The sequence below is a fragment of the Tribolium castaneum genome, chromosome 8 (assembly GCF_031307605.1).
Source record: "Tribolium castaneum strain GA2 chromosome 8, icTriCast1.1, whole genome shotgun sequence".
In the NCBI taxonomy this organism is placed as follows: domain Eukaryota; kingdom Metazoa; phylum Arthropoda; class Insecta; order Coleoptera; family Tenebrionidae; genus Tribolium; species Tribolium castaneum.
In genome coordinates, this window is record NC_087401.1 from 15,139,999 (window position 1) to 15,161,950 (window position 21,952).

The 21,952-nt window shown below is 32.0% G+C and overlaps 2 protein-coding genes across 2 annotated transcripts; one reads left to right on the top strand and one right to left on the bottom strand.

The window, feature by feature from the left end:
- The first annotated feature begins 7,738 nt into the window (after positions 1-7,738).
- Dbx lies at positions 7,739-17,698 on the top strand. The gene is made up of 4 exons (XM_008192484.3): positions 7,739-8,123; positions 12,388-12,537; positions 14,860-15,083; positions 17,220-17,698. Exons 1-4 carry the CDS (start codon positions 7,823-7,825, stop codon positions 17,508-17,510), a joined length of 966 nt encoding a protein of 321 aa, XP_008190706.2. The 5' UTR covers positions 7,739-7,822; the 3' UTR covers positions 17,511-17,698.
- A 2,822-nt stretch (positions 17,699-20,520) lies between these two features.
- On the bottom strand, positions 20,521-21,390 carry snsl (snustorr snarlik). Its single transcript, XM_966309.4, has 3 exons — positions 21,233-21,390; positions 21,106-21,186; positions 20,521-21,050 (listed from the first exon to the last, which is right to left on the bottom strand). The coding sequence occupies exons 1-3, from the start codon at positions 21,276-21,278 to the stop codon at positions 20,602-20,604; spliced, it is 576 nt and encodes a 191-aa protein (XP_971402.1). The 5' UTR covers positions 21,279-21,390; the 3' UTR covers positions 20,521-20,601.
- Between the last annotated feature and the right edge of the window lie 562 nt (positions 21,391-21,952).

A 21,952-nucleotide genomic window follows, 5' to 3' on the forward strand; every position in this document is an offset into this window, starting at 1 on the left:
GGCCATGATTTTTATTAACAATGTTTTTCGAGACTTTACTAAACAAACTCAGTTAACTAAAAATTTTTAGACATAAATTATTTTTTTTTTATAATTTAAGAAGTAAGTCATCTAATGATTCAACGCTAAAGTTTAAAGTTATGTTTCACCTTTACGTTCATCTTTTTTTCTCTCAAAACAAAAGATATTTTCTACTTTTATTACAATGTGCTCGTACGTTTACAATTTGGCGCCTTTACGTACTTTTACTTTTGTCGCTTTATTTTCTTATTTCTGTCAGTTTTATGCTCCGCTTTACGTTTATACGTCTATGTGTTCTCTCAATCTCTGATTTTGCTTACGTTTTGTTTCACTTACCTTTTCTACACTTTTTTTCATAGAAAAATTGTTGCTCTGATCCGGGTTCGAACACCCGACCCCCCTGGTCGTAAGTGGCGCTTATACCACTGAGCCACCAGGTCCCAGGTACTGTCCGTCTTTTGCAGATATTTTAACACAAACTTTTTAAATAAATCAACATTACAAACTATATAATTGCAATAATTCACCTAAAACGTAAATACTTTCAGTTCAAAAGTCTGCGAATTAGCTAGAGAAAACATTTTCTTCCACTTTTTTTCAATTTAATTCTCTAATTTTTCACCAGATTCCATTAAAAGATACGGGCCGTATAAGTTAATTCTACAATTTTAAAATTGTTTTTACCTTTTTTGTGACGTTCAGCACGTTTCTGGCCGAACATGGACATAATTTCTCCAAAAATCACCAAATTTTTGTATTTTCTAGTCAAAAATAGTGGACGTGCGCAAATCCTACCGGATTTGCAGTGGCCATGATTTTTATTAACAATGTTTTTCGAGACTTTACTAAACAAACTCAGTTAACTAAAAATTTTTAGACATAAATTACATTTTTTTTATAATTTAAGAAGTAAGTCATCTAATGATTCAACGCTAAGGTTTGAAGTTATGTTTCACCTTTACGTTCATCTCTTTTTCTCTCAAAACAAAAGATATTTTCTACTTTTATTACAATGTGCTCGTACGTTTACAATTTGGCGCCTTTACGTACTTTTACTTTTGCCGCATTATTTTCTTATTTCTGTCAGTTTTATGCTCCGCTTTACGTTTATACGTCTATGTGTTCTCTCAATCTCTTATTTTGCTTACGTTTTGTTTCACTTACCTTTTCTACACTTTTTTTCATAGAAAAATTGTTGCTCTGATCCGGGTTCGAACACCCGACCCCCCTGGTTGTAAGTGGCGCTTATACCACTGGGCCACCAGGTCCCAGGTACTGACCGTCTTTTGCAGATATTTTAACACAAACTTTTTAAATAAATCAACATTACAAACTATATAATTGCAATAATTCACTTAAGACGCAAATACTTTCACTTCAAAAGTCGGCGAATTAGCTGGGGAAAACATTTTTTTTCACTTTTTCTAAATTTAATTCTCTAATTTTTCACCAGATTCCATCAAAAGATACCGGGCGTATAAGTTGATTCTACAATTTTAAAATTGTTTTTACATTTTTCTGTAACTTGCAGCATGTTTTTGACCGAAAATAGACATAATTTCTCCAAAAATCACCAAATTTGTGTATTTTCTAGTCAAAAATAATGAACATGCGTAAATCCTAACGGATTCGCAGTGGCCATGATTTTTATTAACAATATTTTTCGAGACTTTACTAAACAAAGTCAGTTAACTAAAAATTTTTAGAGATAAATTAAATATTTTTGTTCAATTTTTTTATAATGTAAGAAGTAACTCATCTAAGGATTCAACGCTAAAGTTTGAAGTTATGTTTCACCTTTTCGTTCATCTCTTTTTCTCTCAAAACAAAAGATATTTTCTACTTTTATTACAATGTGCTCTTACGCTTACAATTTGGCGCCTTTACGTACTTTTACCTTTTGCCGCATTATTTTCTTATTTCTGTCAGTTTTATGCTCCGCTTTACGTTTATACGTCTATGTGTTCTTTCAATCTCTTATTTTTGCTTACGTGTTGTTTCACTTACCTTTTCTACACTTTTTTTTATAGAAAAATTGTTACCCTGATCCGGGTTCGAACCCGCGACCTCCCCCGTTGTAAGTGGCGCTTATACCAGTGGGCCACCGGGCCCCAGGTACTGACCATGTTTTGCAGATATTTTAACACAAACTTTTTAAATAAATCAACATTACAAACTATATAATTGCAATAATTTACCTAAAACGCAAATACATTCAGTTCAAAAGTCGGCGAATTAGCTGGGGAAAACATTTTTTTTACTTTTTTTAAATTTAATTCTCTAATTTTTCACCAGATTCCATCAAAAGATACCAACCGTATAAGTTGATTCTACAATTTTAAAATTGTTTTTACATTTTTCTGTAACTTGCAGCACGTTTTTGACCGAAAATAAAAATTTTGAAATCATTCTTGTCGAGATTTTGTAATTAGATTAAAATGAAATGTAGCCAAGACATTGAAAAAGTTGTAGAGGCCAAAATACTCCCACGCAAAATCTCGTCATGATTGCACAGAATCCACCTCCACTCAAATCTGACATTCCGCTTTGTCAACTTATCCACATTATACCCTCCTCGCAAATTCATATATTCATGCGTTCATACAATAGAACCGTTCGCTTCAGCGGATTTTCCAATTATTTTTGTTTCCGTTTCGATTCAACTCCACCACGATTTCATTTAATTTTTTACCTATTGACAAAACAAGGCTAATCGCTCTCTTAACCGGCCCTCTTCAACCCCAACCCTAAGCCGGGACCACCCTAGTAGCATACCTATATCGGTTAAAAAAATAATAAATCGTCCCGCTTTGTGAGAAAACTATCAATAGGAAAAAGGCGAAATCGGGAACCACCGATGTTTGGTCTCGTGTATGCAAATCGGATGTAAATGTGTGTGACGGTTACCCTCACTTAAAATAATATTTACCCTTTGATGTTGTTTAACTTTTAATATTTGATTTGATTTGAATAAATTGGCCGGAATTGAATAAATAATAATTTGCATCGTTTGGTGGTTTTTTCCCGCTGAAATGAATCCAATTATATTTCCAGAGTTCCATCCAGTCGAATGGAACCATTATGACCTATGGCGTCCGTTTTTGTCTGCGCCATGTGCTCTCATAATCTTATATTAATAATTCAATGTTCCCTCTATTATAGTAATAAAGTAATATGTCATAAAGAAGCCGGAACTGCAACCAGATGGCGGAGATTTAATATCATGCCCGGAGTCGGGCCCGGAGTCGCGCATCTTCGACCATCATCGACTGATCAAATCTTATTATTAAAATTGTCCGTTTTTTGTTATTTTTATTGATTTGAAGCCGGGCCTGTGTTTTTCGCCTGTACTATGGCAAAAATCAATCAAGTCGCTACACGGCATTTACAAAAACGTGTTAATCGCATTACTAATGGACGCCGGGGGCGGCGGAGACGGGGAAAGGCCGGAATCTGGAAGTGACAGCTTTTATAAGGGTGTCGGCCGCCTGTGGAGCTCAGCGGCGTGCGTTACAGAGGGGCGAGAAACCGAGAGAAATGCAGAACAATGCCCGGAGCGAATTGTTATAGGTTTAAGTTAGACTTAAAGGCGACTTATTTAATATTTTTAGACCCATATTTCATATTATTTTAAGATCTAATGTTTCAGAAATTCTAGAACTCAATGATGGAAAGAAACATCTAGAAATCCACATTTCTATTACTAAAATAAAAACGAATTTAATATTTATTTACTCTACAAGATGATAAAGTTATTAAAACTTAAATTATTATCTGATCTAACCAACAAAAGGCAAATCATAGACCAAATGGTTGTTTGTTTATCTCCAAAAATCGAGGTATCGAGATTTCGAGATAAATTTTTTTCCTCCTATATTGTTTTATTTGGCAATTATTATGAAATAAACATAGATACCAATAAAAATAGATTAAATTCACAAAATACATAAATAAACATAAATTCGTAGTATATGTTTAAGTAGTTACAATAATTGTTCTGGTCAGATCGCCTATATGTGGCAATTGTCACAAAAAACGTATGTCTCGGTTAACATTACAAAACAATGACAGATGACAGCTGTCAGTGTCAGACCAAAAATGCGGCCAAAAATTCACACGTTCAGCTGAGCTTGCAGAGTAAATTCTTGAACGTCTGCATACAATTATTGTGATTTTTGACAGCAAACCACATGAACTTATCACGCAACCTACGTTCATGCTAGAAAAAAACCACAGCACACCACGACTAGAACAATTATTGAAGACTTGTTATTTTCTTGAAGACTTCGTAGAATATCTTGTGTAATTTTTACAAGTGATTGAATTTAAAGATTTCAAATAACTGGTGCGACCGTTTGAAGCAAGCAAAATGATTTTATGACTCCCGAGTGCCATAGATTTTTTTATTTTTGTCTTTGTGTGTCGTATAAAATGTCCAAAAGTGGGCGTTAAGAATCATAACGGCCACATGTCGTCGTTTCCGAAGGGTGAAAAAATAAATAATATTCCATTTTTCGCGCCATAAAAACACTGTATACAATCATTGCGTTTTTTCCCCTTTGTGCAAAATTTATTAGAATTCGTGGCTAAAAACCCGTCCGATTCCCCCTTTTTCCTCAATTTTCGTTCTCTCAAAGCGAGTGAAGATATAATCTGTCAGCATCTGGTGTTATTTGACAACGATAGCATCATCCAGCATCTCCATCGATCCGCTAACGGCCTGCACACACACATCTCGAAGAGTTCACGTGGTGGTGGTGGTGCAAAACATCCCCGGCTTTGGTAGGGATTTAAAAGCGACTCTCTCATAAAAAACGAAATAAAAGTATAAGAGAGCATTTGATAAAGGCGGGCCTTGCTTATAATCTATTTTCATTGGTTCTGGATTCACCCCCACTTAAGTTTACACACTAAATCAATGATTTTTTATATATCGGAATAATCCACTTGTTTTCCGGTACGATTCTTTTTCCTAATTTCATTTATTTATAATAACAAAAGAGGATAATTTTACCGTTTCGGGCGATTCCTTATTGCTCCAGATGTGATGGCGTAAGAAATCGAATAAAAAAATCACCGATAATTGATATTAGTTTAACAAGCGTATCATTATGGGCCCGATGATCGATCGCCTTTGTAAAATTTTATTGTCGCGAATTGTGCCCACAATGGTCTCGATGACAAATCATTTTCTATTGGGGTGATTGATGGAATATTTTGAATGGATGGAGCGAAATGCGCAATCTAACACAATCGTAATGGGGGTAGGTAAAAGGTAGGACCGTTTCTCTCTCGATGGGAAACAATATTTGCCAACATATGTTTCGCAAAGTCTCTAAGTATCTGCAAATATTTAGCACGAGCTTCACCAGATCCGGTTTCAATAATGGATCAACGGCGATACTCGCTGAGAGGAAATGGACGGATATCCGGTTACAGATAAAAATACCAAAAATAATTCTCAGGACTCAGCATAAAAACATAATTTTCTTCTAAAAAATTTAACGAAAGACTGAATTAAATAAGAAACTTTCTGTCGTTGTCAACGAACCGTATTTTTCAAAAATTCGAATTTAGATATTGAGGAAAAAGCAGCTTATTCTTCCCATTTTTCAAACTGTATGCAAAAAAACTTGTACAAAGTGAGCCTGCAAATATGTTATTTGAATTCTTAATTTTTGTTATTCTTTGCTTAATTTTTTTTAATTATTTAATTATTTTAATTTTAATTGCTTTGAAAGTTTGTCGAAATATTAAAATAAAATGAAAATTTAATTCGAAGATTTTGTCACTTTTATCTTATTGCTAATAAGCAACAGTTGGGTAAATAAATTTTGCCTTTCTACAGCAATTTATAACAGAGATTAACTGATCTACAAAAAAATATAGAATGAAAATAATTGAGTACACTAAGATTTAGAAAATTTGTCTTTAAAAAAGTCAAATTCTTTTGGAAACAGTAATTTTTCAACACTATTTTAGACAAAAGATTTTGTATTTTTGACAATGTAATTTCAAAATTCTGGTTTTCTAAATAAGTTTCAAATTGAGATGAAAACAATAAAGATCACACAAGAATATTAAGAATGTAATTGATTTCATTAAAAAAAGACGATAAAAAATTGTTAATTTTGACATAATGTCTTTAAAAAAGTTAAATTCTTTTGAAAACAATAAATTTACAACGTTGTTTTAGACAAAAGATTTTGTATTTTTGACAGTCATTTCAAAATTCTGGGTTTCTAATTAATTTAAAAAATTTGAAAGCACTACAGATCACACAGAAAAATTAAGAAAAAAACATTAAAAAAGAAGATAAAAAATTGATAATTCGGACAAAAAGTGTTAGAAAACAAACATTAAACATTGTGATAATATTTTCGTTTTTGATACTGTAATTTTAAAACTGGTTTTCTTAAGTTAATTTCAAATTGATGTGAAATTGATGTGAAAGCAATAAAGATCACACAAAAATATTTAAAAAAAAAACATTAAAAAAGAGGATAATAAATTAAAAATTCAAACAAAAAGGCTTTGAAAACAATGATTGTACAATGTTATTTTAGACATTATGATAATATTTTCACTTTTGACACTGTAATTTCAAAATGTTGTTTTTTTAGAGTAAGTTTCAAATTGATAAGAAAGCAATAACGGTCACACAAAAATTTGAGTTTCCAGCAGTTGCCAAGTAATAGTAACTAAATAATTACGAAAATAATAAATTATTGGAAAAAATAATTTGAGAATTTCATTTATTAAATAATAATTTTTTTCATTTAAAAATGTCAAAATGAATTTCAAAAATCGCAACTCAAAAATAATGATAATAATACTCAGATTATATTATTCTATGTTTAGTTTTTACAATTTTTTAAACTTAAAATCGAGCTAAATTCAAATTTAAAATTGCTGTAAAAATAAGGTTATTATCATCAGCAAGTAACCTTTGTCAAATTAATAAATTCACTTATTTGTTGTTACCTATCAACTAACATTATATAACTTTTAAGAGCAATTTGAAAAAGAGAATAAATAAAGAAAAAATTGAAAATAAAAATAAAAAATTATAAAATTACTTTATTATTTCGAAATATCATTATTTTTTAACGATAACAATAATTTTATTTTATGTTTCTGTAAGTTTCAAATTGCTGTAAAAGCATTCTCAAATAACATTTTTGTTCCCAGTAAATGGCAAACAATTTGTTGATTTATTAAATTTTAAAAAATTGAAATTTGCAAAAAAGTGACTCTTGTGTACCGAGTCGTGTTGGGGGTGTCGCCCCCCACCCGTGTACAAAAAATCGCTTGTCGGCAACTTTTAAATCAACAATTTTCCGTAATATTTTTTCCCCGAATGCTCGCATTGTTCTGGCGTTGACGGCTGTCGTTCATAATGATATGAGCAAAATTTCCCTCGGCTTTATTATATTATATTCAATGTCGTGTTGCGGAAATCGTCGAAAATAATATTTAGTTTCCGGTTCGCATTTGATTGCTCCGTCAATCATCACATTCCATTAATAAACCGAATTGTAAAAATCGCATTAAAAGCCCGCAATAAATAACGTTAATAGAGCTTATAAAACATGAATTTAAGGCTGGAAGTACAATAAAATAAAGATAAAGAAAGGCCCACCCCTCATCGCGTTAAGCACCTCCCCTTTTCGAACTTCAAGGGTGGTTTTCGTCAAATATATCAGTTATATTTAGCCCTCTGCGCAAAGAGAAACGTTTCCAGGCCTCTTTATACATTCATACATCGCGCGATTTTTTCCGGGACCATGGCCGCAGTGTAATGATGTTCAAGAAAATGCTCAAGAGTGTCAACAGCCCGTTCTCGATGGAAAACCTCCTTTCCACGCCGGAGCCCTTGGAAGAGGACCGAAAGTCGGAAAGTGAGCGCCTAACTCCGGAGAAAAGCGACGTTTTCTTGCGGCTGAAAAACCGGATTTGCTCGAATTGTGGCCGCCTCGAGTGCAATTTTTTCCAGTGCAGAATCACTAGTGATATTAAAGACACTAAACCCGTTTTGAAATTTAGTGTTAGTGCCATTCTGGGCGACGAGCACCAGCAACAAAGGAATAATCAGCAAAATGGTGAGTGCGTACCGCCAGCGGTACCAACCAACCCAATAAAACATTCCGGGATAATCCGGGGGGTAAATGTAGCAAGAGCTCAATACGGATTAGCTTTTGTGCGGATACAATGGGCCGGTTTGTTGGACATTATAAATAGATAGCTCTATAATGGGATGTTTTTACAAGGTGTTAGAAAAATCGGGGATGTTTTTCTTTGCCGTTTGCTTGACTTAATCGCTTAGAATAATATACGTGTGGTCGGTGATACAATAGGGGATGAGGGGTAAAAAACAGCGGGCAATTTGGAACAATATTTCGTGTTTGGGGAGGCCCAAGGGGCGGATTGAGATTTATTGTTCGAAAAAAAAAACATTTTGCTCAAAACAGTTTTAAAGGAATAACAAACAACTAAAAAATTAGAAAAAAATAACACAAATTATTTAAAAAAAATGTAAAGATCACAATTTCAATAAAAGTTAAAAAAATAATGAAATGATATTTTTAAATTTAAGTAATAAATTTAATAATTATAAATAAATATTTTGTGTTCAGTTCTCGAAATATTTTGTTTTGATTACAAGTCTCTTTGCAGAGAAATTTTATTAGAAAAACAAACGTAATAAATTAAGAATTACCAAAATATACTAAACTTAATATAAAAGAGAACAATTCGAAATAAAATAAGAATAAAATGTTAGAAAATAGACATCAGGTGTTGCTTTTTTCTAAACAAAAACAATGAATTATTGACAAATTTAATATAAGCAAATAGAGGGTGTTTCACATAATTTTACGAGGCCTGCGGTTGTAAAATGCCACCAACAATACATATTCCGATACAAACTCGATTACAAATTTTCTCTAATTTGTTCACCCCTTCAAAAAATTACAACATTTTTAGTTAATTAGTAATTAAGATAAATAGATTAGAATTATTAGAACACATAATAATTGTTTGTGGAAAACATAAATTTATGACTATTAATAAAACAGTCACTGTTATGGGTTTCCAAAAATTAAATAATTAAATGTGTATTAAATGTGAAACACGCTGTATATTATAAGACGATGAAAATGTAAAAAATAGTGTTTTAAAAACAAAAATTTTGAGTAGCTTTTGCATGTCTACTAAAATTCCAAGTCAAATTTCGAAAAACCATTTTGCTCAAAGTAGTTTTTAAGGTAAGGAATAACAAATAATAAAAAAATTAGAAGCAAGAAACTATGATTTAATTTAAGTTAATTTCAATTTCTATTTAATGTATTAACATAACTCTTAAATTGAAAAAATAATACTTAATAAAAATCTGTTTCTTTTTGATACTATTTTTAAATTTATTTATTTTTATAAACTTTTAGTAAAGATCTCTCATTTGTAATAAATCTTTTGGTATTCTCATTTTTTTTTTTTTGAAAATACGTACTTCGGATCCAATTTCTCAAGGAGTAATAGAATGGTCTTTATTGAATTTTATGAAAATTGTCGTATGTCTAGAGATCAGAATTTCAAAGCACAAAAGAGAATATAAGTTAAAAAAATGATAGGAGATAAGAACTCTCTTCAATATTTTTTAAATTGAATTTAAAGTTATTCGAATTAAAAGGAAAATAAAAAGTTACAAAAAAGACATCAGGTGTTGCTTTTTCTAAAAAAAACAGAGTATTATTGACAAATTTAATATAAGGAAATAACTATAATATAATAAGAATATTAAAAATGTGGAAAAACAAAAAATTATAAAATAGTAATTTGAAAACAAAAATTTTTGAATAACACTACTAAAATTTCAAGTCAAAATTTTGTGCTAAATTCGGAATTTATTTCGAAATTTTGAGTTCAAAATTGATTAAATAATTAAATAACTATTAAGTGGCTGCAAGAAATTATTTCTTACTGTCATTCTAAAACAAAAGATGCATAAATTGCATAAACGTTGTTTTAATTTTATTAATTTAAATTAGAAGACATTGTATAAAATTTCTGAAAAAATTCACATACATAGAAAAAAATATAAAGCATTTAACAGCAAAAGCAGACCTCTGTGCAATTATTAGCTTTTAAAAGACAGTAAAAAATACTTTTAACAGACTCATTTTGAATAAAATAATAAACGCTAAGCTTTGATCTCAGATCATTGTGGCATGTAATTTTGAAATCAAGTTGGCAAAGTTATCAATTTTCATAACTTCCTGTCTTTGCATTATTTTTTAGTCACAGACAATCATATTTAAAAACATTTAAATTTCTCACTGAAAAAAATTGATTTGTATTCCCTATGCGGCTAAAACCAGTCTCTTCATTCATTCCTTCAGAAAAAATTATTTTTAATTTTTCTCACAACTCATTAACGAACTTAAAAGTACCTACAGGAAACAGGGAAAAAGGATTATTGTAAATTTTTTTAAGTTCATTTTTATTTAATTAGGTACATGTTTATATAATTTTTTGTAAATTGTCCTGCGAAACAAAGCAAACCGAATTAAAAGGAGGAAACACCGAAGTGATACAAAACATACAGAGTGTCGTAATTTATCAGAAAGTTGAATGTTTACTCGTGAAATTCCAACATTTTCGTGCCCCGATTCGGTTAGAAACATTGTGTCCGCTCTCGCAAGACGCCGGTCCGCACTACAAGGGGTTGATTTGAGCAGCGTCATCTGGCACGGCACTTAGCTACCCTCTCTCCAACCGCCCTTATACCGAATATTCTTAAAGCCGAAAATCCACCACTCCGAAACTAAATCTTTTCCCTAGTCCTGTCGAAAAAACATGCCGCGCATTTACACGTATTAATTCAAACGGCGCGTTTCGAATGCTAAATCCGGGAATAAATTGACTCCGGAGGAATATTCCCGATTTTATTTCGTTCGCACTATTCAGATAGCATCACATAAATCTGGAGGAATGTTTAAGGGAATAATAACCGATCGCTGGAGGAATGCGGTCGCGACAATTTAAAAGTTATTCCAGAAAAAAAGGGTGCGAATATAAACGTCACCAAGGGGAAAATGGGATTTTCCGGACAAGGGAAATGAAAAGTGACAACGACATGGGGCACAATTAACACCTTTTGTGCTCCGACTGCCGCGTAATTGCAAACGCAACACGCATTTAAAATAACACAACAATGCATAACTTTTATTAGTCACAACTAAAAATTTATTCTTTTTATCAGTTAACTGAATTCAACAAAAAAAAATAACCAACTTGAACACAGACATTGGAGGTTTCTCTTACAGAAATAAATACATCAGAAACGATAAAATGATATTGTGTCTACTGTTTTCTACGTTAAAATGAAATTTTATCGTCAAAAGAAAAATTCTCCACAATCATAGTTCTTTTTCTGTTTTTGATATTCTCTTCATTGATATTTTTTTAATATTAACAATAATTATAAATAGTAATAATAATAATAACTAAAAAGTAAATACTCAGAAAAATAAATAAATGAGCAAATAAAATTTACAAAAATTGTGAAAATACAAATCGACAAACTTTTGCTCGTACTTAAATTCAAGCCAATACTTTTAGAAAATAAAAAAATTTCATTTAAATCTTGTATCATCTGCAAAGGCATAGATATTGACATAATTTTTTGACGTAATTATTAGAAAATAGTAACTATTTCTTTTAATTTTTTGTTCTTTCCTTGTTAAACTTCGTTGGCTTTAGTAAATTTTTAATCTAGTAGGTATTATATAACCAAATTATAAAATTATAAAATAACCCTGTATAATGCTTAAGCACATTTTTACGTTAAAGTCTCACTTCTCTCGCAAAATTTTACTCAAATAGGACCAAAATATAACCAATGAAGCTCAAAATTTTTGCTTTTTTGAAACGTAATTATTATAAAATAGCAACTATTTTTTAATTTTTTTGTTCTTTCTGTTTTAAATAGGCCCCGGATTTTCCACAAACTTCGTTGGTTTTAGAAATTTTTACTCAGTAGGTATTATATAGCAATTATAGACATTATCCACTCGTCATCGGCTCGTCCCGCAAACTTGATCACGTTACTGTACCGTTTTATTTCGCGAAATACCGAATGTTGATTTTTTGTGCACTTGGAATAATTTCAATAAATTGGTGGAGGCGCCGGGTCTAAGTTGCCACTTGAAGGCATCCCCCGTTGCTAGGGCAACTCCCGAAGGGCACACTTGCAAGGTGGTGAAGTGTATGACGTGGTTTCCTCTTCGGGTAGCGCCTCTAGTGACTTTTCACACCATCGGATTTTCACCGTTCTCTCGATGTAATAATTTTCTTCTTTGTTTGTAGAAAATCTACTACACGTGGCGCCTCCCAGTCTACTCGGACTCTCCTACCTCAGCAACCATTCGACGTCGATAGCCAAACCGGTGGCCAGTAGGCCGCATTTCAACCCCCATTTGCTTCTGGCGCACTGCAGGCCCCAACCCTATCTCACAGGTAAAAAGGGGATAAAAAATCCTGACTCGAATGGTCGAGAATTTATGATTTGTAGTTTTTTATTTCTTTCGAGAACTAAAAGTCGCAACTATTTATGTTTATGTTGTTTGAAAGCGCTTTAATTCCCCATTTAATGAAGGAAAAATTTTGTTTATGTGATGTTTAATCGCCGAGTAAATAATAATAAAATTACGAGAAAATCTGCTGATAATTTTGTAATGGCTAACGTTTTTATTTCTGTTTTTACTTTTATAATTTTAACGATTTTAAAACTAGTACGTGTAGTTTTGTTAACACTTATCAAAATAATAAGTTTATTGTTATAATTCAAAACATTGTAAGTGTTACCAGTAAAACTATTTGTCCTCAAAAAATGTAAAAAAAAACTCAGTTTGTTCAAAACTCGAAATCAAGAAGGCGTACAACATTTTGTATCAAATTTAAATATAAATCTTTACGAGAATTGTTACATAATTTTGTTAAAAACTCATTTTGGTATAAAATTCTTTTATTTCTAATAAACAAAAATTTTTTGCAAAATTTCTCTTAAAAGGTAAAAAACCACGCTGGCATTAGTACAAAATCATTTACATAAGTTATATTAAATTTTTAAGTAAAAATTGCACTTCTCCCGCTGAATTTTTCTCAAATATTCACTGAAAAATTATCAAGGAAAATCGAAAATTACTTTTTTCGAACATGTTATTACGTTTTTAAGCCAAAAATCCACTTATTTTCATTATAAGAGAAAATAAAGTCAAAAAAAGCCTTTTTGAGTAGAAAATTACACATATTTTGGGTAATTATCTTAAAAATCACAAGATACAAGCAAGTATACAAGTCATGGTCTGTTTAAAAGAATTCTTAGAAACTATATGAACAAGAAACTCACATTTTTCGTAAAATGTCATTTAAAAATTCCTTAATTTATCGCGAATCTATGTTATTTGTAGGAAAAAACTCGTTGATTTAACAGAACTGTGTAGACTTATTTTAATTTATTAATAAGAAATTTTATTATTTCGTAAAATTTCGTCAAAAATGCCCAAATTTGAGTAAAATTATCCGTTTTTTGAGCTGTTCGGAGTAGATTAGTTTGTTTTTTTCGAAATATTTTTGTAAAAAACGGTGAAAAATCATCTAATTAGTCCGAAAATTGTGTTATTTTTGAGTTAAGAACTTACTTATTTTCCAAAATTTCTTCTCTGTGGTCAAAAATTTTATTATTTTGACGTATTTTATTAGATTTAACAGAAAGTAAATATACAAAAAAATATTTTTTACTATATTTCGAAAACTAGAATAGTCGCACATATGAGATTTTTTTCAACATTTTCCTAATTAATTTAAAATTCTCTGACGTTTCAAAAACATTCTATGTTTGTATTAAAAATAAAAACAAGAATACACTTAGCTTTATAAAATGTATTGTGTAATAAAGTTTTTACCTAGTCAGGCGCGGCCCCACGTCTCATATGAGAATAACCCTATATAATACTGAAACACAATTTTAAGTTAAAACCTCACTTCTTTCGGAGAATTTTACTCGAATGGACCAAAATATTACCAATAAAGCTTGAAAATTACGTAATTTTTGCCTTTTTTTTTAATTTAAGATAGTTTTTTTAGCATTTATCGTTTACTACACTCGCTTATTTAAATTGTGAATGCCGTCAGATTGGTCAAAATAATGAAAAAACAAAAGAATACGCAACAACAAAAATATAAAATCAACATAAATCAAGACAAACCCTATACTTGAAAAAAGTGAGTAAAAAGTAATTCAAAGATTTGACAAAAAAACTACAATAGTCATATGAATATTAAATTTGAATTCCATAGTCGACTTGATGAACAACCATTTTTGACCACATTGTATAAATTCACATATATATATATCGTAAGCCAAAAAATGAGATAATCTATTTTTTTTTGTTAATTTTGTCTTGTTTTTAAACAAAAAACTCACTTATTTTGTAAAACTTTGGCAAAAATTACCAAAAATGTATAGATATTGACGCACTTTTGGCTTTTTAGTGTGTTTGTAATGTTTTTTGAGCGCGATTCACGCCAAAAAACCATACACTCACGTCAAAAATTACGATATTTTTAATAAGACGAGACTTTCCAATGATAGAATTAAAAATAAAGTTAAAATAATTAAATTAAATATTACAACAGTTTACTTCTATTAGATTCAAGCATATTATTCAATTTTATTAAGTTGGTACATTCCCAGTGTTGCAACCTAATTTTAAAGTAGATAACTAAGTAATTTAACGCAAAATTTAAATTTTAACCGATTTTTTGTCAACTTATTAGTGACGACACCGGTATCGGGCTCACAATCGGCTGTGTTTCCCCTCCCTGGCACTTTCCCATGGGCACACAGCGGCCGGGGGAAGCCCCGCCGCGGGATGATGCGTCGTGCCGTCTTCAGCGACCTCCAACGCAAAGGCCTGGAGCGCCGCTTCCAAATCCAGAAATACATCAGTAAACCGGACCGCAAGAAACTCGCCGAAAAGCTCGGCCTCAAAGACAGCCAAGTAAGTAATCCATTTTGTTGAGACAAAAAAAATAGAGAGAGCGTAAAAAGTGCGAGTCCGGCTCTGGGCACTTTTTAGGGCCGGTATTCGGCGGCGCGAGGAGGGGATGGGGCGATCGCCATTGGAGGGATTTCTTACGGAGTCTCGGGGACCGCCTTTCAAGTGCCACGCATTTTCGACCCTAAGGACTCGCGCACGGCGCTTCCCGATCAGAGATAAAGGACGCTTAAATGGGGTTTAATTGCGATAAGGGATGATTGTTTTATTATTGCAAAGGCGGGCGCCCAGGAGGGGGTTTACGGATTCTTATGTGACGGAATTATTGGGGTTTATGCGGGCGGGGTGGATTTAATTTGCCGTAAAGTGGACGTTAAGGGAGGTTTTAGGGAAAAGTGGCGGTTTATGGGCGGTTGTAAAAACAATTTTTATTAAGTCCACATGAGGGATGATTTTACAACAGGGGAATTACCTAAGCTTTTACCAATTTTTTAATTAAACGTGATTAAAAGTTAAAAAGTTATATTTTTTTATCTGACCGATAACAACTTTATCCTAGCATAACTTCAAAATGGGTTTCAGAAATCTATCGATCAATAAATTATTCGTCGTTTGAGTTGATTGTAGTTATTTATTTTTTAAATTATAAAGATTTACATTTGGGTCATTATAAGTCAGGTCAGGTCAGGTCAGGTCTGCCATTTCTAAATACTTTTACTTTTAAGTCGCTTTGTAGCTTGGAGTCAAAAAGCTCTGAAGGTTTCAAAATTTCCTATGAGTTAATTAATCGAATTGGTACAAATTAGCTAAAAATTTGGTAACAGTTTTTTGTTTTTCTCGTGATTTCAAAATGTTTTTTACAAATCATAGGACAGCCAAATGAACTTCTATTCTTTTCTAATCTTTTGTCATCAGCTTCTTTGTACACTGAGGTACAAACACTTTTTGTTAAAATATTTACGATATTGTTCTATTTTTAGTTCTATTTTTAGAAAACAGTCTTTTTCCATACTGATGAATCTAAAACCATTGACAAAAAACTAAAAATGAGCCGCTTTAAAGTGTAAAATGTGAAAAACAATGACAGAACCTATCAAAAAAATGTGGAAATAGCTAAATATTTTTAGAACGGTATAACAAAGTATCATGAAAATTGCGAAAACTTTGTCAATTTTCTATCGTCATTTGTTTTAGAAATACAAGGCAAAGTCGATTTTTTTAAATAGTACGTTTTAAATAGTGGGGTCAGGTCAAGTCAGGTCAGGTCAGGTCAAGCTAAGTTGATTTTCTTAAATAGTACGTGAAATCAAATTTCAGAATTTAAAAAAAGCATTTTTTTCTATGTTCAGTGATGTAATATAAACTTTATTTTTATTTAAGGGTGAAAAAAATTAAAACTCAAAAATTTAATTCCGGATTTCTGGCAAAGTAAAATTAAGTTAGCTTTGAAAATACCGTTATTAGCGAAATGTATATTTGCCAAAAATTAACCTTGTGTGCAATAATTAGTACACCAATGTTATATTTAGTGAAAATAATTTTGAATATTTTTTGTAGAATAAAAATAATGTATTACATGTTTAAACTTTTTTTATAAAACAAGATGTTCTTTTTCAGTTAAAAGTATTATTTTAACAATTTTTATTAACTTTAACTTATTTTTTGATCAATGTTCAAAAAGAGCTAACGATATTAGATACAAATTTCCAAGGCGATTAAAATTTTATATTTTTCAAAATTGTATTATTTCGAAACTGTTTTTTAAAGATTTGATTAAAATAAGGAATGGCATGTGTTACGCCAAAAACTCGAAAAAATGCAGTTTCTAAAAATACAAAGTGTTTTCGTCGCATTTTTCAAAAGGCTTAAGTCTAGTAATTTTTGCCTTTTAATATTTGCCCCGATTTCAATAACTTCTGGTAAAATATTCACAGAAAAACACTTTTTGTACTTTATTGGTAGTTTATCGAATCAATAACGTTATCGGACAGATCTCTATCGCTGGAATCAAAATTGTGTAGAGAGCGCCCTAATTAGGGCAAGCCCCCAGTTGAGGGTAACAAAGCCGAACAAAGCCCCCATTGAAGAGGTCCTGCATCAAATTAAATAAAATCTGCAGTGGATCGATTTTTGTTGCAGGTGAAAATCTGGTTCCAAAACCGCCGAATGAAGTGGAGAAACTCCAAGGAGAGGGAATTGTTGGCGGCCGGCGGGTCGCGCGAGCAAACGCTCCCCAACAAGAACAACCCCCATCCGGACCTGAGCGACGCCGACGGCGACAAGCCCAAACTGGATCTGACAGACGTGCAGGATATCTCTCCTGTAAACTCGCCGGAAAGGGAGGCGGGACTTCCCGTACAGACCTACCACTACGACGGGGTGGATTACGACAGTTCGAACGATAGCGACGAAGAGATTAACGTTACATGATCTGGTTTTTAGATTCATAAAACATAAGGGGGGGTTTGTATATAAATGGTGCACTTTCACGAGTGAGATGATTTATTATTGCACAATCATATTTTAACGACTCGATGTGTGTACATGGAGAGGGCGCGCCGAGAAGCACTTAAAGTATTGTAAATATTTACAAATATGTATGTAAAGAACATAAAGAAAGTAAAAAAACATATTATTTGTTTTATTTACTTATACATACGTCCAGAAAAGTAGAAGACGACAACAGAGACATTTGTCGAAAAGTAACCAAAGTTCAGGTTTTCTTAGAACAGTTAAATTCATTTTCAAATGTCGATTACGACGAATCTAAAAAAACTAGGCGAAAATGTTATATTCCATGGTTTACCATTTAGTCACAAATTCTTCGATTCTTATTCTTTTATTTACGGTAAAGCTAATTGAAAAAATGGCACTATTTTGGTAAAAAGGATATGTAAAATGAGCCGGGGAATCGATTGGCACCGAGAAAATTGCCAAATTCCCAATAGTTTTTTAGTTATGAATTTTTTAAAATTTTACCAATTTTTGCATTTGTCTCCAATTTGCTCGAAAACTATTAGTCGGGGAACAATTTTTTTTTTGAAAAAGATAGATAATTTAAAGAGCTTTCCAACGATAATACACTTCATGGGGTTATCTCTGGTAGTTCCGGAGCTATTGCTCGACAAAAGTTCCGGGTACCCAAAATCGACAAACACTGCGACGAAAATTGAAAAAATCAAACATCAAAAAATCGAACATATGAACTTTTTGTGGACTTTTAACAACTTTTGTGGGTTGTTAAGATATGAAGAAATCCATAATAATTTGCTGAAGTGAGTTTAAAAAAAATTTTTTTTTCATTACTTGGAAGGTAAGTGTATTTATTACTCAGGAAATTTGGGCAAAAAAATTGAAAATTTTAAATCTCGTGAAAAGATGGTGTAATACAGAAAAAAAGCCGCTGAATCCAATGGAACAAACCGCGTTGCTCTACGACTTTTAGTTTTCGAGTTATGAATTTTTTTATTGAATAAAATTTTCCACAATGACAAATGGCTACCCTAAATTTAGGCAAAAAATTTTAAATTTTTAATTCCTGTGAAAAATTGATATAATATGTAAAATGAGCCGTAGAATTCAATGGAACAAACCGCAGTGCTCTACGACTTTTAGTTTTTTTTATGAATTTTTTTAGTGAAAAACTTTGATCGCCTCTGTAGCCGGAACCGTTGCCCGGAGCGGCTCCGGGTTTGGTCGAAAAAATAGATAAAATTAAGCGCTATCAGATGGCTTTTTGTTCGTTGCTCTAAGTCTTACAGTTTCAGAGAAAAACGCAGAAAAAGGTTCCATTTTCACTTTTTTTCAATTTTCAACCGCCAATTACGGCGAAACTATTAGAGTTATCGAGAAACGGAAAAATGGAGGACAACCGGAATAAAAAACTCTACAAAATGGCATAGGACTCAAGGCGATATCTCGCAAAAAAAATTTCAATTTTCAAACCCCGATTACAGCCAAACTAAAAGAGTTAGGAGAAAACGCTTTTTTAGATCGGAAAGAGCACATCAAAATCTATAAGATAGAATAGGTTTCATTTGATTTAGAGACACTTTAAAAATTGACCGATTTTAAGGGGGGGGTGTTAACTTTTTTTAAATTTTTTTTATTTTCTCATTTATGGCTAAATTATTCGAAAAAGTGGAACTATTTTGATCCATACCTATGCAAAATGATCCGGGGAATCGATTGGCACCGAGAAAATTGCCAAATTACCAATAGTTTTTTAGTTATAAATTTTTTAAAATTTTACCAATTTTTGCATTTGTCAGCAATTTGCTCGAAAACTATTAGTCGGAGAACAATATCTTTTTCTGAAAAGGATAGATAATTTAAAGAGCTTTCCAACGATAATACACTTCATAGGGTTATCTCTAATAGTTCCGGAGCTATTGCTTGACAAAAGTTCCGGGTACCCAAAATCGACAAAATTTGCGACGAAAAATGAAAAAATCAAACATCATAAAATCGAACATATGGCCTTTTTTTGAACCTTTAACAACTCTAGAGGATTGTAAAAAAATATATAGGTCCGAAAAACTATGATAAAGCAAGTTTTAAAAAAAAAATTTTTTTCACTTTCTTGAAGGAAATTTCAGCAAAAAAAATCAAAATTTTATATCTCGTGAAAAGTTAGTAAAATACGGAAAATGAGCCGCTGAATTTACTGGAAGAAACCGTTTTGCTGTACGACTTGTAGTTTTTAAGTTATGAATTTTTTAAAAAATACCTCGGCGCATCCACCATTTTTTCAAATTAAAGTAATATAAATTACGGCAATACTATTCGGAAAAGTGGAACTATTTTCATCCACACCTATGCAAAATGATCCGGGAAATCGATTGGCATCGAGAAAATTGCCAAATTCCCAATAGTTTTTCAGTTATAATTTTTTTAAAATTTTACCTATTATTGCTTTTATTTGCAGTTTGCTCAAAAACTGTTAGTCGGAGAACAAAAGCCTTTTTTGAAAACAATTGATAATGAAAAGAGATATCCAACGATAATACACTTCATGGGGTTATCTCTAATAGTTCCGGAGCTATTGCTCGAGAAATGTTCCGGGCACCAAAAATTGACCAAAATCGCGACAAAAATGGGAAAAATCAAACACCAAAAAATTGATCAAATGGACTTTTTGTGGACTTTTAACAACTTTAGTGGGTTGTTAAGACATATAGAAGCCCATAAAAATTTGCTGGAGTGAGTTTAAAAAAATTTTTTTTTCATTACTTTGAAGGTAAAAGTGTATTTTACTCAGTAAATTTGAGCAAAAAAATTGAAAATATTAGATCTCGTAGAATAATGGTGCAATTCAGAAAATGAGCCGCTGAATTCACTGGAACAAACCGCATTGTTCTACGACTTTTAATTTTTGAGTTACGAATTTTTTTGTTGAATAAAATGGATACCCTAATTTTACGCAAAAAATGTTGAATCGTTAATTTTTTTAAATAATTTTATTACGCCCTTTCACATCTTTGGCACCAATAGTTATCATACATATTTAATGGCAAGACAATCACTCGGACTTGGTCGTACTTTCACTTTCCGTCGTTGCTTCCACTCGTTTTTCTTTATGCAATTCTAGCAATTTCAAAGTGGCGTCATCCGGAATTACCGATTTGGCATCAATTTCCCCGACTGCAATCCCGGGCTTCGCCCCCGGTGGCACATCCTGAACCTCATCTCCGACCGGTTTTTCGCGCACACTTTTACTCCAACTCTCTAACCATTTACCACCTTCGGTATCGGAGATTTCTTTCTGTTTTTCCTGTTTTTGTTGCTTTTCTTTCTGTCTCTGGGCGTACAAAGTGTCCGAAAGTGTGTTCAAAGTGTTCCGCTTATTGCTATTATTATCGCCCTGGTTGCCCAAAGGCTGCGTGTACGTCTGGGGCCCCAATTCAACAAGAACTTGAAAATCGGCCCTGTCACCCAACCGAAAACCCCATCCTAATCTCGAATCCGTCCCTGTAATTTTTTTTTCGAAAATTCCTCAAGTAACACCCAAATAATACTATTGTACCTTTCTTCAAAACTGGGATATTCGAGTAAATCACCGATAAAATAGTGGGGATTTCATCAGGAACAATCAACAGGTGGACACCTAAAAGGCAAAATCACCCCAAAATCACCAAAAACACAAAACTCACCAAAAACTTGTAAAACGAAAGTGAAAACAACCAAACACAACCTCATATTAGAAACACTTTCATTTATTCAAACTGAATTTTTTTTCACTTGACTCCTTTCTCACATGCTGGTTGTTCGTGGAATGAGAAGTCTATTATTTGGGTCACATTATATTTAAACTTTCACTTATATTTAAGAAAGTTTTGATACCAGCACTTCGTTTAAGGCAAGAAAATGCCACTTGAAGCATCAAAATTGACTTCTTTTGCATTATTGATAGCAAAATCATTAAGGTGGGTAGTTTCTTCATTTGATTGAAGAGAAGGGCAATAACAGAAATATTCCAAGGTTTCGCATTTTTTACAAGCATTATGCAAACTGACGATAATTACTTGTTTGTTGGTGAGAATTAAGAATTTATTAATCACGGATTAGTGAAAAAAAATAAAAAATAATTACTTTATTATTACAAAAACTGATGTAACACGCAATTTGAGTTACGTGGCTAAACATAAGTAACATACTTAGCCATAATAACAGCGCTAATAACGTATAATTTATTAAAAAAAACAATAAACATGTTTTGGGGCAGGCAACCAGTTATACGAGCACAACAATATTTGATAAAACTTACTTATTCCGATCAACAATTATGTGCAATCAATTTACAAACGTTTATTTGTGACCTTTGCCCCTTGTGGTTATGCAACCAACAATACGCCGTTTTAATTTTATAAAAT

Coding starts and splice junctions, on each gene's coding strand:
- Dbx (XM_008192484.3), top strand. CDS start 7,823: ATGATGTTCAAGAAAATGCTCAAGAGTGTCAACAGCCCGTTCTCGATG. Junction 8,124..12,387: donor AAGGAATAATCAGCAAAATG/GTGAGTGCGTAC, acceptor CTTTGTTTGTAG/AAAATCTACTACACGTGGCG. Junction 15,084..17,219: donor TCGGCCTCAAAGACAGCCAA/GTAAGTAATCCA, acceptor TTTTTGTTGCAG/GTGAAAATCTGGTTCCAAAA.
- snsl (XM_966309.4), bottom strand. CDS start 21,278: ATGAGGTTGTGTTTGGTTGTTTTCACTTTCGTTTTACAAGTTTTTG. Junction 21,187..21,232: donor TTTCGTTTTACAAGTTTTTG/GTGAGTTTTGTG, acceptor TTTGCCTTTTAG/GTGTCCACCTGTTGATTGTT. Junction 21,051..21,105: donor TATCCCAGTTTTGAAGAAAG/GTACAATAGTAT, acceptor AAAAAATTACAG/GGACGGATTCGAGATTAGGA.